We start from the raw sequence: 14,478 nt of genomic DNA, 5'->3' as shown, positions 1-14,478 counted from the left end.
TTCCTTTGGGAGCTCTCGTCATGCTTTTGAGGGTACTAGCTATGCTTTCGGGAGCTCTCGCTATGCTTTTGGGGGTACTAGCCATGCTTTTGGGGGTACTCGCCATGCTTTTGGGGACTCCAGCCATGCTTTGGGGCGCTTTCACCATGCTTTTGGGGATTCTAGCTATGATTTTGGGGACTCTATCCATGCTTTTGGGGGATCTCGCCATGTTTTTGGGGACTCTAGCCATGCTTTTGGGGGTAATAGACATGCTTTTGGGGGCTTCCCTGCTATGGGTCCCTTGAGAATCATAGAAGTCGTTTACCATGGCTCCTTGACTTTCTAGGGACCAACAAATTGACAGGCAAGCTACCATATTTCATAACAGACGGTTTGTTGCAAACATGCGATTCAGGCTCTTATTTAATGTTTCTGAATTTGTGTTGTTTCAAAATTATTACGTTCAATTTATTTTAAGCGCAGAGACACATTTATTATTAAATAAATGTGCTATAATTGCTATTTATTATTAGCAATTTCTCAATTATTAAAATTTAAGACAAGCAATTTGTCTGATGAATGCTATCTTTGGCAACTCTTTGCCCAGTGATTTCATATCCTTAATTCGTCCTTGGTTGACAAGGTGACAAAATGTGGAAAAGTTCAAGGGATATAAATACATTTGCAAGCCGCTGTATATTGTGTACTTTAATTTCTGGCATTACAATTTGCATTGTCGCAACGTGCGACAGCAGTTCTACTGTGTCCTCTCGCACTCTTCCACTCTATTAAACACTTTAGTAGAGTATCTTCGTTGGCTCGCTTTCGCCGCTCATCTGTTTCTGCTTCACTCATCTGTTTCTGCCGATCCTCAGAGCGTAAATACCTAGACTGCACCTCACAGCAGATGTTTGTTGGAGAAAGCCTCAGGTGGGACATGCTTTAGTGCTTCTGAATAGGAGCTTGGAAATCCCTGCAGCTCAAATATTCACCCACGCTTTCAGATCTCAAACCGGAATGGCGAGCCGCCGGAAAACGCGGCGGTGTTACCCGACCGGTGTCGCAATCGATCGATCTGTACGGAAAGACGCTTTTGCAACCCGTCACGACACTCGATCGGCATTCTTTCCTCCTGCGTTCAGCTGCACGCATTGTTGCTCTGGTCTATTAATAGGGTTCGGGGGAGCCTCCCTGCATTCGTCTTGCCGTTTTTCTTGTTGAGAGGAAGGCAAGCGAGGCCTTGTTTGCGCAGGGCTTTGTGCTGCGAGGCCGGTGTTTGCAGTGGAAGGAGTGCCGGAGCTCGAGAGCATGTTTGTGGGTGGGGAAAGCTCTGCTGGAGGGAGGGGGTGGGAGGCATGGAGGAGGTTTGGGCGGTAAAAAGGTGTTCCTGAGAACCGGAGCCAAGGAATGCCTGGCTTCAGTGGAATCCCCGTCTACCGCCGGCCGGCGACTCCGTCAGAACCACCGCCGCCGTGCTGCTGCTGCTGCTGACCTACTTACTGCAGAACACAGAGCATTTCTTATCAAATAACTTAAAAGTGTAAAAGTTTATATGGCAGCGTAAAACGTTTAATAAGTGTTATACACTTTTCGACACACCTAAGAGACACGGTACCTGTTTACGAGGCTTAAGATAGCTTAGATATGTTCAGACTGCCAAGCCAAATCTGATTCATGGCTTATCTCGATTGTATCCTAATTGATTTTTGATAATCTGTACAATCAGGAACTGCTTTCATCTCTGGAAAAAAAAAATCTTTGATTTTACCAAATTGAAAACATCTGGAGTATAAACAATAGGAACAATAGGATGATCACAAGCCATCAAACCACCAAACTGAACTGCTTGAATTTTATCCAAAAGCAGTGTGTAAGACTGGTGGAGGAGAGAACCTAACATTGATTTCTGAACTCTTCAAACTCTTCAAGAGCTGTATAATCAATTTTTTTGCAAATTAGATTAAACCTGCAACTGCAAAGAAATCATCCAAGACATTCAAGTACTCGAATACTTCATGTCAAGAATGAGTTGCAGTGGGCTGGCTTCGAGTCACTTATTCAAAAAATCCGGATGCAGGGTATAATAGGAGAACTGGACAAAGTTTTTTGCTCAATACCCCAGTTTCAGGGTATAATATGGCAATTGGTTAAAGCTGCTTTTGCCAACACCCCAGTTGCAGGGTATTATTTGGCAATTAGCCCAAGCTGATTGTGCAAATCCTTGCATAGGCCATATTTCACACTCATGGTCAGATGTACTAAATGTGACTTGAATGTGTGTGAAGTTTTGTGAAGTTTTAGTAAGAATTCTACGCAAATCTTAGTACATAAGGCCCCTTAATACATAAGCCCTATATTTGAACTGGAGGAGCAAAGATAAATGAAATTCCAGTTGAGTCCAGAATATGGACTGAACTGGTTGAATTTGGTCCATTGTGTAAATGGACTATGAATCAGATCAGTTTTGCATATCGATTTTAGCCAGTATAGAGAGTCCCTCAGGGTTACATTCGAGGGCCCCTTTTTTTTTTTGACAAATTTCAAGCATAAAGACTCATTTGGGATTACCTGGATTTCTGCATAAAATGGTCGTTAACTGTGTTCTGATCTTCATCTAAGTCACAACAATAGACAAACAAGCCTGATTAAACTAAAACCACACAAACAATTATATGTTTGTGTGGTTTTACTGAACACAACAATGGTTGTTGATTTACTTCTATGTTTCGGGTCGTTGTTCTGTTGCATCATCCATCCTCTGTTGAGCTTGAGATGGTGGATGGATGATCTTAAGTTTTCCTGTAAAATTTCTTGGTAAACTTGGGAATTATTTTTTCATCGATGGCGGCAATCCGTACAGGCCCTGATGCAGCAAATCAGCACCAATCCATCATGCCCCCTCCACCATGTTTCACAGTTGGGATGAGGTTTTGATGATGGTGTGCTGTGCCTTTATTTTTCTCCACACACATAGCGTTTTGTGTTTTCCTTCCAAACAACTCAATTTTGGTTTTATCTGTCCACAGTATATTTAGCCAGTACTGCTGTGGAACATCCAGGTGCTCTTTCAAATGTGCAAACTTCAAACGTACAGCAAGTTTTTTTTTTTTTTGGACAGCAGTGGCTTCCTCCATGGTGTCCTCCCATGAACTCCATTCTTGTTTAATATTTTCCTTATTGTATTTATTAATTTGTCAACAAATATGTTAGCATGTGCCAGAGATTTCTGTATTCAGTCTTTAGCTGACACTCTCAATGAGGATTCTTCCTCACCTCATTGATAATTCTGTGCTGTGCTCTTGCAGTCATCTTTACAGGACTTTACCACGCCTAGGGAGAGTAGCCCCAGTAACAGTGCTGAACTTTCTCCATTTGTAGAGCGACTGTCTTACCGTGGACACATGAACATAAAGTAGCTTTTAGAGATACTTTTGTAACCTTTTCCAGCTTCATGCTTTAATCAACAATTCTTGAACGTAGGTCTTCTGAGAGCTTGATCTTTTGTGCGAGCCATGATTCACATCAAGCAATGCTTCTTAGGAACAGCAAACTAAATCTAATCTCATCACATCCTGCCTCCAATTAGCTCTTAGAGAAGTCATTAGCCCATAGGTTCACATACTTTTCCACCCCTCACTGTGAATATTAACATGTTGTGTTTAATAAAAACATGCAAATATAACATTTTTGTGTGGTTTTAGTTTAAGCAGACTGTGTTTGTCTATTGTTGTGATTTAATGACCAATTTATGCAGAAATCCAAGTAATCCCAAAGGATTTACAAACTTTTTCCCGCAACTGTATATTTTAGAATAGGCTTGATTGTTCCACTCAATGGGTTGCTTAATGGTATTGAGTTAGGACATAGCCCACCAATTTGGCTGGCAGTTTGCCAGCTGGTGGTCGTCACTTTTACTCGCATGACGTTGAATTAATGTTACACGCCAACATGTTTCAGCACAAAATCATCATCATCCATCAGAGTGATCTGAAGGGGTGAATTGGTATTTAGCCGCGGTCGGCTCCTGTTCTTTTTCAAGGCGACGCTCAGAACTGGGCTTGGGAATTTGGGGTCCGTTCGCCGCTTTTCAACATGCCAGGCCACTGAAGAGATTTATTTAAGGAATTAACATAGTTTACTTAAAGCAGAGCGACCGCACGGATCAAATAACCGATTGAGACGCTCAGAACGGTGATAAACAGTAGGCTTGCGATAATTCATGAGCGTTCATGGGGATCACAGCCCTGGTCACATGGTTCAGTCGGGGGGTATAAGCGTAAAATAAGCGCTGTTTACCATATGTTTGGTTGGCGTGTCGTTTTGCAGACGTTTCAGGTTTCAGAGCAGCTCTGAGATCGTTACTCACTGTATCGGTGAATACGACAGCTGTTTGTGTAGAGTGAGAATAATGAAATCTAAACGTATATCACTAACTCTACAACAAAAATCCCTGTGTTATTATAGATAATTAATCAGTGCACACAACATTCCCACCACGATATGAAATGATATGTGAGTCCCCTTACAGAAAGGTGATATACGTTAATATATGCACATTTATTATAAAGAATTGGGCGTACACTGATAAGAACCAAACTTCTTGAGGGCTAGACGACTTTGTAAGAACATCAGATAAATGTTATGGGGTGTTACAGATATGCAGTGCAATGCTGTGGTCAGTACCTACCAATAGAGGTCAAAGAAAACAAAACATTGGTTAGTAGAGTGTTTTCTTACAATGAACATTACAATGTTCAATTTGTCAAGTTTTTAAACGTTCTGGTAACATCGCTGAAACGTAAACTGTGTCACTGTTTTAATAATGTTGGTATTCATCTAGCTGGGAATGTTTCCCATTTAGATGCTCTTATTATCTGGGGAGCTGTTAACTTGTGGTTTCTGAGGCTGGTGACTCTGATGAGTGCCCGTTTCATCATCATAACATTTTTGTGGTGACTGCACTTGAATATACTTTCAAAGTTCTTGAAATTCTTCTTTTCAGATTGACTGACATTTCATTTAGTCATTAACATTATCTTCCATTACTCGGTTAAGTAGTTCTTGCTTCTCATAATATGGATTCACTTAACAACTTTACTTAATTAACTTTACAACTGATGCTTTCAAACTAACATTAAAATGGGAAAGTAACTGTGTTACTGTATTAGTATACAACCATTTCTGCATTTCAGCCCTGCAACACCTTCTTAAAACGGCCGATGGAGTTTTTTATATACACAAGCATCACCATAACTTCACTGGGGATGATTTGTGCTTCTTTAAGTTCAATTTAGACTGATTTAAGGTCATTATTCCTAAAATAAGCTAAATAATCTTACACTTACCATTTTTAATAAAACAAAATTCTTATGAGAGCAAAAAAATATATAGGTTGCTTCGAAATGAGATCATTTCACTTGCTAAAATTTAGTTTTCGCGTTGTTAACCATGTCCAGAAGCAGTGGCAACTTCTCTGAAAGGCCCCCGAGGCATTTGGAATGGACTGTTCCTGTCTTTGCTATCGTAACGACGGGAAAAGTACACCTTGCACGGTTCGAAACACAAAGCAAAAGTCATGTTCTAATTCTCTGAATTAAATCATGGGTGTGGTTAATTTTGGGCGTAACGTGAAATAAACCAATCAGAGTGTCTCTTGCTCATCATTCTCTTTAAGAGTTAGGTGAGCTCTGACTTTGGCGGATCGCTATTTTAACGGTGCAGCTACCTGGACGTGTCCAACAAACGCTTCTCTTAAAGCAGATGAAAACTCAACTGCTGGTTGACGCTGTGAAGGAGCTCCAGCAGCTCATTTATAGGAACAGCAATGTTGTTTTGTTGGGTTTGTGCACCGCTGCATGTTGACTGTTGTCAGGGTTTTAATCAGTCAGTGGAGCTCCTTTGTTTTCTGTTACCAAGATAAACAAGCAAAACTCCAGAAATGTGCCTGAACACACCTCATTTCCAGAACACCACGCCCATCAGTGTAGATATATTCAGAAGCTATGCTGCTATTTAAACCAGGCAGGAGTAAGGAGTGACAATAGACTGTTGGCGAGGTGTAAGATAGCAATGCGCATAAGATAGAGCCTTGTACTGGGTTATTAATAGTGGTGATCTGGAGGTGTTGGTGTGTATGAGTGGGTTGAGCTGAGACAGGTGAGTTTGTTTAGAGTAAATTCATGTTTAATGTTAGCTCAGATTCAGTATTTCAGGAACACCTCAGCTCCCCACACTGTTCTGAAAGGGCTTGTGGTGAACAGTTAAAGTCCTGAGTACTGAAAGGTCGAACCGCAGCTCCCGGGAGAGTCTCCAATATCGCTTAAATGTGTGCAGAGAAATATAGAAGCTGTGTGGTGACATCAGACCATAAACTCGTCCATCCAGCTTCAGAGAGGAAACTGTGTTCTTTAACTGAGAATGTAGTGAAAAAACATATTGATCTTTGTGAAAAGTGTTTGCCCGTTCATGAATTCTTATTTTTTGCATGTTTATTACTCTTAAACGTTTCTCCAAGTTGTTTATGATGATGCTGCACATGATGAAACGCTTCCTCACCCTCTTCCTCATTGTCTGCAGCTGCTAGTAAAAGAAAATATTCAGAAAAAAAACAAGGAAAATCGATCAGGAAAAGCACTGAGTCTACATCAACCCGTGAATCAGTATTCATGGCCCCGCCCACCTCGGCTCGGGGCCGCCTACAGGCAGAGCTGAAGCCGGGCAGCGACGCCGCCTCTTCAGATAGGAGATAACTAACAGCGCTAGAAGCTAACAGCATGCAGTTCATTCCTGTGTTATTTGTGCGAATAACACATCAGTGTTTATATACTTTACCCAGTAATTCAGAGCTCAGAAACAAATGGTTAGAATTAGTCTATGGAGGAAAAACACCACCAGCCAAGTACAACCCAATGCCTGGGTGGCTCTGCTGCGGCTCAGCCAATATCTTGGGATATCTGGTGTGAATCGCTCTCTTGAGGTCATGATGCCACAGCATCTCAATTGGGTTCAGGAGGTCAGGACTCTCCAGAAGGCCCAGTATTTATTTATTCTCTTCTGTTGAAGTCGTTCGGTTGTTGATTTACTTCTATGTTTTGGGTCGTTGTCCTGTTGCATCATCCATCCTCTGTTGAGCTTCAGTTGGTGGAAAATGTACTGCAAAATCTCTTGGTAAACTTGGCAATTAATTTTTACGTTGATGACGGCAAAATCCGTCCAGGCCCTGAGGCAGCAAAGCAAAGCAGCCCCAAACCATGATGCCCCCTCCACCATGTTGTGTGTTTTCCTTCCAAAAAACTCCATTTTGGTTTCATCTGTCCACAGTATATTTATCCAGTACTGCTGTGGAACATCCAGGTGCTCCAAATGTCCTCCCATGAACTGCATTCTTGTTTAATGTTTTCCTTATTGTAGATTTGTCAACAAAAATGAATGAAAAAAGCAAGTGCCAGAGATTTCTGCATTCAGTCTTCAGCTGACACTCTAGGATTCTTCCTCACCTCATTGATTCCTCATTCTGCATGTGCTGTGCTCTTGCATTCATCTTTACAAGACTTTACTACGCCTAGGTAGAGTACATATTGTACATACCACTTATACTACAGGTGTTGGACAATGAAACTGAAACACCTGGTTTTAGAGCACAATAATTGATTGTGGTGACGGACAGTTCTGGTGGAAACAGGAGAGTTGAGGTGCACATTGAATTCTGCGTGATTTGATCAGCCGTGGTTTTATGTTTTTTTGGATACAATCCGGGTTAGCACCCGAACATCCCTTTCAGACAGCTTCCTCTTACAGCATCCACAGTTAATCCTGTTGGATGTGGTTGGTTCTTCTTGGTGGTATGCTGACATTACCCTGGATACCGTGGCTCTCGATGCATCACAAAGACTTGCTGTCTTGGTCACAGATGCTCCAGCAAGACGTGCACCAACAATTTGTCCTCTTTTGAACTCTGGTATGTCCCCCATAATGTTGTGTGCATTGTAATATTTAACTTACACTGATAATTGAACCTTCACACTCTTCACGCCCTTTCTCTTTCAATTTAGCCATATATTTATTATAATTATATATAATTCTTCATTATATATAAATATATATAATGGGATTAATTTAGATTAATTGATTATTGTTGTAATTGTTATAGTTGTCATAATTTTGTGTTGATATTTTCAGAGCTGGTGATTGGCTGATTGGGTGTATGAGTGCTTAGGCTCCTCCTCCTCCTCCTCCTCCTGCTGCTGCTGCTGCTTATTCTGCTGCTGCTGCTGCTGCTGTTTAAACCCTGGTTGGAGTTTTAGCTCCTGCAGTGTGAACCTGCACAGCTCCACCGCTCTGCTCCTCAAGCCTCGTGGACTTTGGGCTCTGGGACTGGCGAGGACACGCTCGGCATGTTGGGTAAGCGTCTCTAATCTGGGGATCGGCTCTCGCTTTCACTTCTGATCAGACTTTCCCTTTAATCTGGGCTCGCTTCAGGCCCTGAGCTGCCAGACAACTGGTTTGGTGTGTGTTGGATTGGCAGCTCTGTGTTTTTGTAGTGTGTGAAGAGTGTGTGTGGAGGGTTGGGGTGTGTGTGTGTAAAAGAAGTTAGAGTGTGAGATTTAGCTTTTAGAGTTTGTTTCACCAGGTGTGTGTTGAGATACTGATATATTTAGTCTGATATATATGATCAGCTTTTTTTTAGACTCACCTCTACTGTATTTTATAAGAAGTGTGTGTTGAGTAATCCAGCTGTGGGAGAAGGTGTGTGTGTGTGTGTGTGTGTGTGTGTGGTGTATTAAAGTATTATATTATGTTATAAAGTCTTTATTATAGAACTTGTATTGGTGGTTTTCACAGAAAAAAAACCTAGATGTTCTATATATATGGAATAACCATATATAATACAATTTCTATGCACCATATACAAGAGAGCACTTAAAAATCATGAGTTTCCTTGATTTTACCCAATTGAAAACCTCTGGAATATAATCAAGAGGAAGATGGATGATCACAAGCCATTAAGTAAAGGCATAAAGTTATCCAAAAGCAGTGTGTAAGACTGGTGGAGGAGAACATGATGCCAAGATGAAGCATGATTTCTGAACTATTAAAACTACTTTATAAATATGAACTTGTTTTCTCTGCATTATTTGAGGTCTGAAAGCTCTGCTTCTTTTTTGTTATTTCAGACATTTCTCATTTTCTGTAAATAAATGCTCTAAATGAGAATATTTTTATTTGTAATTTGGGAGAAATGTTGTCTGTAGTTTATAGAATAAAACAACAATGTTCATTTTACTCAAACATGAACCTATAAATAGCAAAACCAGAGAAACTGATTCAGAAACTGAAGTGAACAATAGCTGCTGCTTTTCCTTCACTTTGCTGTGAAGCTTCAGCTCATCACAATTAAATCACCTCAAATCACCATCTCAGATCATCAGGTTTAGGTCAGGGGATTAAAGATGGAGATGGTGGAGAAATAACACTTTTTTTTACTGTTTAATACATAATTCCATACAGTATGTGTCCCTTAATCAGTTTCATTTCTTTAATATTAATTTACAGTGTAGAAAATACATTAAATACAGCAATAAAGACGAAAAAACACATTGGATAAGAAGGTGTCCAAACTTTTGACTGGTACATACCACTTATACTATATCAAATACAATACTCAAGTTAAATCTAACTCTTTTACATTTTACTTTTATTTTATATATGTGAACTGGTCCAAATTGTAGTCAGAATAGAAAAAAATAACAGAGTTTTCCAGAAAAAAACAAGAAGAAATGTTAGATAAATGGTTATTCTCTGTAATGTCTTAAATACTTATTCTGGGAAAATTCCCAGATATTCAGAATTCCAGGACTATTCCAGAAGCAGGAATAGGAATGTTTTTGATGTTTTCCTCACGAAAGGTGAATAGGGTGATGTTTTAATATAAATAAATTTAAAAATTAATAAATGTTGAAAATAAATTAAACAAAGGAATAAATAGAGAGAAATATATTATACATACCACACATACTATATTAAATATGATAATGATAATAATATAATAATAATATGATAATGATCTTACTTTTTTACAATTTACTTTTATATATATATATATATGTGTGTGTGTGTGTGTGTGAAATTATCCAAATTTAAAACAAAATAGAAAGAACAACTGATTTTTCCCAATTAGAAGAAATAACATTAATTTTTCTGGAAAAATTCCCAAATATTCCGAATTCCAAGAATATTCTTCACGAAAGGTGAAAAAGGTAATGTTTTAATATTAAAAAATATTAATAAATGTTGAAAATATATATATATGTTTACACTATATCAAATATATTATAAATCAAGATAAATCTTACATTTTTTACATTTTACTTTTATTTTATGTATGTGAAATGGTTACAATTTTAAACAGAATAGAAAGAAAAACTGATTTTTTTCCTGAAAAGAAGAAATAACATTAGATAAATGGTTATTCATTGGAATAACTCAAATACTCAAGACGTGTTTTCTGGAAAATTCCCAAATATTCAGAATTCCAGGACTATTCCTCACAAGAGGTGAATAAGGTGATGTTTTAATATTAATCAACAATGTAAAAATAAACGACATAAAGGAATAAATAAAGAGAAACATATTTTTACATACCACTTATACTATATTAAATATAATAAATCAAGGTAAATCTTCCTTTTTTTACATTTTACTTTTATTTTATATACAGCTCTGGAAAAAATGAAGAGATCACTTCAGTTTCTGAATCAGTTTCTCTGATTTTGCTATTTATAGGTTTATGTTTGAGTAAAATGAACATTGTTGTTTTATTCTATAAACTACAGACAACATTTCTCCCAAATTACAAATAAAAATATTCTCATTTAGAGCATTTATTTACAGAAAAAAATGAGAAATGTCTGAAATAACATAAAAGAAAACAAGTTCAGAAATCAATAACCCTGGTTTTCATGCATCTTGGCATCATGTTCTCCTCCACCAGTCTTACACATTGCTTTTGGATAACTTTATGTCTTTACTCCTAATGTAAAAATTCAAGCAGTTCAGTTTGATTGGATAGCAGAGCTTTTCAATTTGGTAAAATCAAAGAAAAGATAATGAAATGTTGGATAAATAGATGGTTATTTATTGGAATGCCTGGAAAGCCTCGAATACGGAACTTTTTTTGGAAAAATTCCCAGATATTCAGAATTCCAGGACTATTTCAGCAGCAGGAATGTTGTTTTGATGTTTTCCTGGTGAAAGGTGAATAAGGTGGAGTTGCATAAGGCTGATGTTTGGGAGGTTTTAAGGTTGAGTAATGATGTTCCTCAGAGGAGAACCGTAAAGCGGAACGTTCCTGATCTTTGAGGCTTGAAATTCAGGTGCTGAGATCCTGATTTGTATTTATTTGTATTTTCTGATCTAAACGCTGATGCTCCAGCTCTGATAGGAGGCCAGTAGAGGGATATATGTTGTATATATTGATGACGTTGGCGTTTATTCTGGTCAAAATGTTCCTAGATTACGTGTTCTCATAATCTTATAATGAAGATTATAGTCAATTAACTTTTTAAGAATACCATAGAAACACTGGTGAAAAAAATATATACTTTTAAATCTTTATAAGAATGAGTTTGTTGAGGTCTGAAAGCTCTGCATCTTTTTTGTTATTTCAGTCATTTCTCATTTTCTGTAAATAAATGCTCTAAATGAGAATATTTTTATTTGTAATTTGGGAGAAATGTTGTCCGTAGTTTATAGAATAAAACAACAATGTTCATTTTACTCAAACATAAACCTAAAAATAGCAAAATCAGAGAAACTGATTCAGAAACTGAAGTGCTCTCTTAATTTTCTCCAGAGCTGTATATATAAAAGTAAATAGATTTAAAATAAAAATATATAAAAGGAAAAGGTAATTGTACACACAGTACATTAAAATACAGAAGGTGTAATAATTTCTGACTTTGCTTGTATTAATTGGGACTATTTTTTTTTTCATAAATTCAATTGTAATTCAAGATTTCATAGATATTGTCTAGTTAGAACTCTCAGAAATAACTTTAAAATCATTTTACTTCGACATTTCCATGGGAATTTAGGACATATGCAAGGAGTTTAGAAGGAAAAACTGCTTTTTGAGCAGTACGCTTTTATTTACTTAGTTATACTTAGTTAATATTAGATTTAATTAAATATCAGATCATTTTAGAATAAAAGTAAATATTTGTTCATTTTACTCAAACATATACCTACAAATAGCAAAATCAGAGAAACTGATTCAGTAATTGAAGTGTTCTCTCATTTTGTCCAGAGTTTTGTATATATATATATATATATATATATATATATATATATATATATATATATATATATATATATATATATATATATATATACAGTAATAGTCAAATGTGTGCTATTATTATCTGGGGAGCTGTTAACTTTTACTCTTCCTTTCATGTTACGGTCCTGATGAGTGCCAGTTCCATCATCATCATTATCATACCGTTTCTGAGGAAATTCTTCTTTTATGATTGAATGACCTTTATTTTTTATTAAAGTATTTTTTAAATCTTTACTTAGCGGTAGTTCTCTGAGTAGTTGTTGCTTCTCATAATCTGGATTCGAACATTACTCAAATATTCACTATTCACTGTATACCTGTAACTCTACCTCTTCACTACTTTACTTTAACTGATGCTCTCAAACACTTTATTAAGAGACAAGAAATTCAAGTAATTAACTCTTGACGAGTTCAGCACAGCTGTTAACTGAAATTCCAGTGGAAACCACTGAAGGTGTCCCGTGATATCTGGCACTAAATCTATGCTCAGACTGCAGGCCAATTGGATTTGTTTCTGATTGTGCCCATATTGTTATTTGCAAGTAATCAGATTAAATCAGATCTGTATGAGTTACTGTGGTGTCTGTGTTTAGGTAGCTGTGGTATCTGTGTTTGTGTTGCTGTGGTATCTGTGGAGGGGTTGCTTTGGTATTGTTATGACTTGCTGTGGTATCTGTGTATGAGTTGCTGTGGTATCTGCAGGGGTTGCTGTGGTATCTGCATAAGTCTGTATGGGTTACTATGGTATCTGCGTGGGTTGCTGTGGTATCTGCACAGTGTTGTTGTGGTATCTGTATGGGTTTCTGTGATATCTGTGTGGGTTGCAGTGTTACCTATATGCAGTGGAACCTGTTGCTGTGGTATCAGCATGGGTTGTTGTGGTATCTGCACAGGGATGCTGTCGTATCTGAATGGGTGCTGTGAAATCTGCAGGGGTTGCTGTGGTATCTGCATGAGTCTGTATAGGTTGCTGTGATATCTGTATGGATTACTGTGATATCTGTATGTGTTGCTGTGGTATCTGCAGGGGTTGCTGTGGTATATGTATGGGTTACTGTGATACCTGAATGTGTTGCTGTGGTGTCTGTACAGGTTACTGTGGTGTCTGTATGTGTTGCTGTGGTATCTGCAGGGGTTGCTGTGGTATCTGCATGAGTCTGTATAGCTTGCTGTGATATCTGTATGGGTTACTGTGATATATGTATGGGTTGCTGTGGTATCTGCAGGGGTTGCTGTGGTATCTGCATGAGTCTGTATAGCTTGCTGTGATATCTGTATGGGTTACTGTGATATATGTATGGGTTGCTGTGGTATCTGTATGTGTTGCTGTGGTATCTGCAGGGGTTGCTGTGGTATATTCAGATTCTCTGAATCTTTTGATAATATTAAGGGCTGTACACAGTGGGATAGACAAAGTATTCGCAATTGTATGCTGTGGAACATTTTTGTGAAATTGTTTCACACTTTTTTGTATTTTCATATAGCAGCTGTTTTTATTAGCAACTCTTACTTTTCCTAATTGTTTTTTGGGATGCATGGCAAGTTCTAAAACCATAAAGTAAATGGAGCAAAATGTTTTACTTTCAACTTGTGATGTGTGCTCTATGTTTTATACAGCTCTGAAAAAAAATAAGAGAACAAAATAGTGTCATTTAGAGCATTTATTTACAGAAAATATGCCAAGCTTTTAAGCCTGAAGTAATGCAAAGAAAACAAGTTCATATTCATAAAGTTTTAAGAGTTCAGAAATCAATATTTGGTAGAATAAACCTGGTGGTTTTTAATCACAGTTTTTTTCATGCATCTTGGCATCATGTTCTCCTCCACCAGTCTTACACACTGCTTTTGGATAACTGGATGTTCAGCTCGGTTTGATGGCTTGTGATCATGCATCTTCCTCTTGATTATATTCCAGAGATTTTCAATTTGGTAAAATAAAAGAAACTCATCATTTTTAAGTGGTTTCTTTTTTTCTCCAGAGCTGTATGTTTTGAATGAAATGTGGGTCTTTGAATTTTGCAAACTTTTGAAGTCATTCATTGAAAAAAATCAGCATTTTAATGGAAATCTTAATCTTATCTGTGATCTTTTCTCATGCTCGGCTGAAAGAGTGAGCTGTAATTGTATGAATGGGGGAAAGCTGACTAGCGCTTTCCTGC

General features: G+C 37.7%; 2 protein-coding genes across 9 annotated transcripts in view; both read left to right on the top strand.

The window, feature by feature from the left end:
• The window catches only part of st3gal3b (ST3 beta-galactoside alpha-2,3-sialyltransferase 3b), a 158,265-nt gene that overhangs the window by 125,359 nt on the left and 18,428 nt on the right, over nucleotides 1-14,478 (top strand). For 6 of the 8 annotated variants that reach the window (XR_007438571.1, XR_007438570.1, XR_007438569.1 and 3 more), the window contains one exon: nucleotides 10,765-10,856. The exons of the other annotated variants lie outside the window; for them this stretch is intronic. The gene's annotated coding sequence lies outside the window, so the exon portion shown is untranslated. Of the gene's footprint in view, nucleotides 1-10,764; nucleotides 10,857-14,478 lie in introns of those variants that run through there. 8 annotated transcript variants of the gene reach the window in all.
• The window catches only part of LOC103034300 (artemin), a 40,737-nt gene continuing 34,513 nt past the window's right edge, over nucleotides 8,255-14,478 (top strand). The window contains exon 1 of the mRNA XM_022666720.2: nucleotides 8,255-8,382. Coding sequence (XP_022522441.1) covers nucleotides 8,376-8,382 — 7 coding nt within the window. The 5' untranslated portion in view covers nucleotides 8,255-8,375. The remainder of the gene's footprint in view (nucleotides 8,383-14,478) is intronic.

Source organism: Astyanax mexicanus, chromosome 4, assembly GCF_023375975.1.
Source record: "Astyanax mexicanus isolate ESR-SI-001 chromosome 4, AstMex3_surface, whole genome shotgun sequence".
Lineage (NCBI taxonomy): Eukaryota > Metazoa > Chordata > Actinopteri > Characiformes > Acestrorhamphidae > Astyanax > Astyanax mexicanus.
The sequence above is the reverse complement of the archived record's forward strand: the minus strand, read 5'-3'. Positions and strand labels throughout refer to the sequence as shown.